Below are 1,987 nucleotides of genomic sequence, written 5' to 3'. Positions count from 1 at the left end.
AATTTGAATAGACGATGAAACGCCCTTTCTTTAGATTAGGCATTTGCTCTATAGGGCTACTTCTATAGTAATCTATATAATACCTTGTAAAATAATGAAGAAGAAAAGATGGCGACATGATGATTTGGTAGGGTAAAACTTAAAGACACTATCACTTTCTAGGTATTTTGTATAGTAAAATAATACTAATTACATACTAAAAACTACAATGGACTCTACTTTTAGTCCTTTTACTACATCTAGGAAAATAAATTGCAAGCTTAAATCGCATATAAAGTAAATTCAAAGGCCATCAATTCTAATAAAGTCACCGCTCTCCTTTAAGCTTGTCCTATGGTCCTGATCAAGAAATGATGTATTCGGGTGTGGCTTTATACATTCTTATAAGCACGAGATGGAAAATAAATTAGAAGAATTACTACATATCTGAAATTAATGCAAGTTTAATCCCTCTGTCACTCAATTGTCAGTAGATTGCAGGTAGGCAAGTGGCATAGCTAGCCGAGATGATGCTATCTACTTTTACCCTAACCTTCATTTCAGGCGTCAATGAAATAACATTTAAATAACATTTTAAAATCTAAAATAAGCTCAAGTTAAACAAATTTCTACTGCACATAATCGCTAAACAATTTTAAAATCTCACCTTCGCAGTCATTATATTGTCTCTATCTATGACTGAAAGAACCTAGGAGAAATAGGATTAAATGCTAAAATGAACTTAATCTAAACCTACCTATTACGAAGGCACTTATCGATTTTAAGCTTTGCATAATAGATAAAAAACATAGAATGTGACGTAAATGAGGATAAAAAAGGAACTTCTATGTCTAATTCCTGTTCACGATAAAAAGCAAACAAGCTAGCAACAAGTGGAAGGAAATCCTAATTTCCTTCGCATTCTTTGAAGTTTGCAATTTGAAGTGAAATGAGATGTTCAAGGGGCAATAGAGGTATGGTAACATGATGCCAGTAATTGTAGAATAATATCTATGATGAAATGAAAATCAATCAGTAGCTATAATGCACTTAAATCTTATCTAGACCGTCTAGCTATAGAAAGAGATGTTTGTCAATACAGAAGCTGCAGCTAGGCCAATTTTGGGATTAAAATGGGGCAAAAGCAGATTGAATACGTTAACTGTTATGTCAAAATTTAATATTGTATAGTCTGTTTACTAAAGGAATCGCTATTTGATGGCAAGGCAAAGTAGAATCTGCTAATAAAATAACTCGTAGTGATATGGCAATAAACCTCCAAAGCAAGAAACTCTGGGGAACTAGATCGTCGGTTAAAGGAAAATAATGTATTACCTTACTTGCTCAAAAGACTCGATCAATTTCAGCTTAGCAATACTCGCCATTTGAGTACGAAATATAAACGGCTAGTACGAAATTAATAATACAGATGAGACTAATAATAATCAATAGTAAGGAATAAAGCGACTTTAATGTACTTTTTTCTGAAATCTAAATTAAAAACTTTTATTCACAACGACGGCGATTTCTTGAAATCAAAAAATTAGTCAGAATGAAGGAAGTAAAACTGAGAAGCACTAGGAAATAATAAATCATAGCGAAAATGTAATTAAAATAAGGCTTACTATTGCTATAATGAATTAATTGCTGAATGCATCTGCATACTATTTACATCGAAGAATTTCAACTTTCTAATAACGCCAAAAATTTCAGCTCATCTACCTCTGTGCTAGTTTCCTATCGAACTAAACTTTTTAAATTAAGTTTCAGAGTAAAGTTATCAGTGTTATAGGTTATAGTCATGTTAATACCACAGCTATATTTCATACTGTAAAAATTTATATGGTATCCTGTTCCATTTCACAAAACAGTATTAATATACCCGACTTAAAGCAATAAATCTAGAATAGTCAATTACTTCATGAACTTTAATTTTTACCTGAAATTACAATAATTGATAAATTTAGAGTTAATTTACATATAGCATATCATTACAAGCACGAATTAA

General features: G+C 31.3%; 1 protein-coding gene across 1 annotated transcript in view; it reads right to left on the bottom strand.

Annotated features, from left to right (window-relative positions):
• TRIADDRAFT_61361 (uncharacterized protein) overlaps window positions 1-1,987 on the bottom strand; it is a gene marked incomplete at both ends in the record, with an annotated part of 5,214 nt that overhangs the window by 1,767 nt on the left and 1,460 nt on the right. Inside the window, 3 exons of the mRNA XM_002117278.1 lie at window positions 647-688; window positions 1,320-1,385; window positions 1,862-1,918. Coding sequence (XP_002117314.1) covers window positions 647-688; window positions 1,320-1,385; window positions 1,862-1,918 — 165 coding nt within the window. The remainder of the gene's footprint in view (window positions 1-646; window positions 689-1,319; window positions 1,386-1,861; window positions 1,919-1,987) is intronic.

The sequence above is a fragment of the Trichoplax adhaerens genome, genomic scaffold, assembly GCF_000150275.1.
Source record: "Trichoplax adhaerens TRIADscaffold_23 genomic scaffold, whole genome shotgun sequence".
NCBI classification, from domain to species: domain Eukaryota; kingdom Metazoa; phylum Placozoa; class Uniplacotomia; order Trichoplacea; family Trichoplacidae; genus Trichoplax; species Trichoplax adhaerens.
This window is presented reverse-complemented; position numbering and strand designations above follow the sequence as displayed.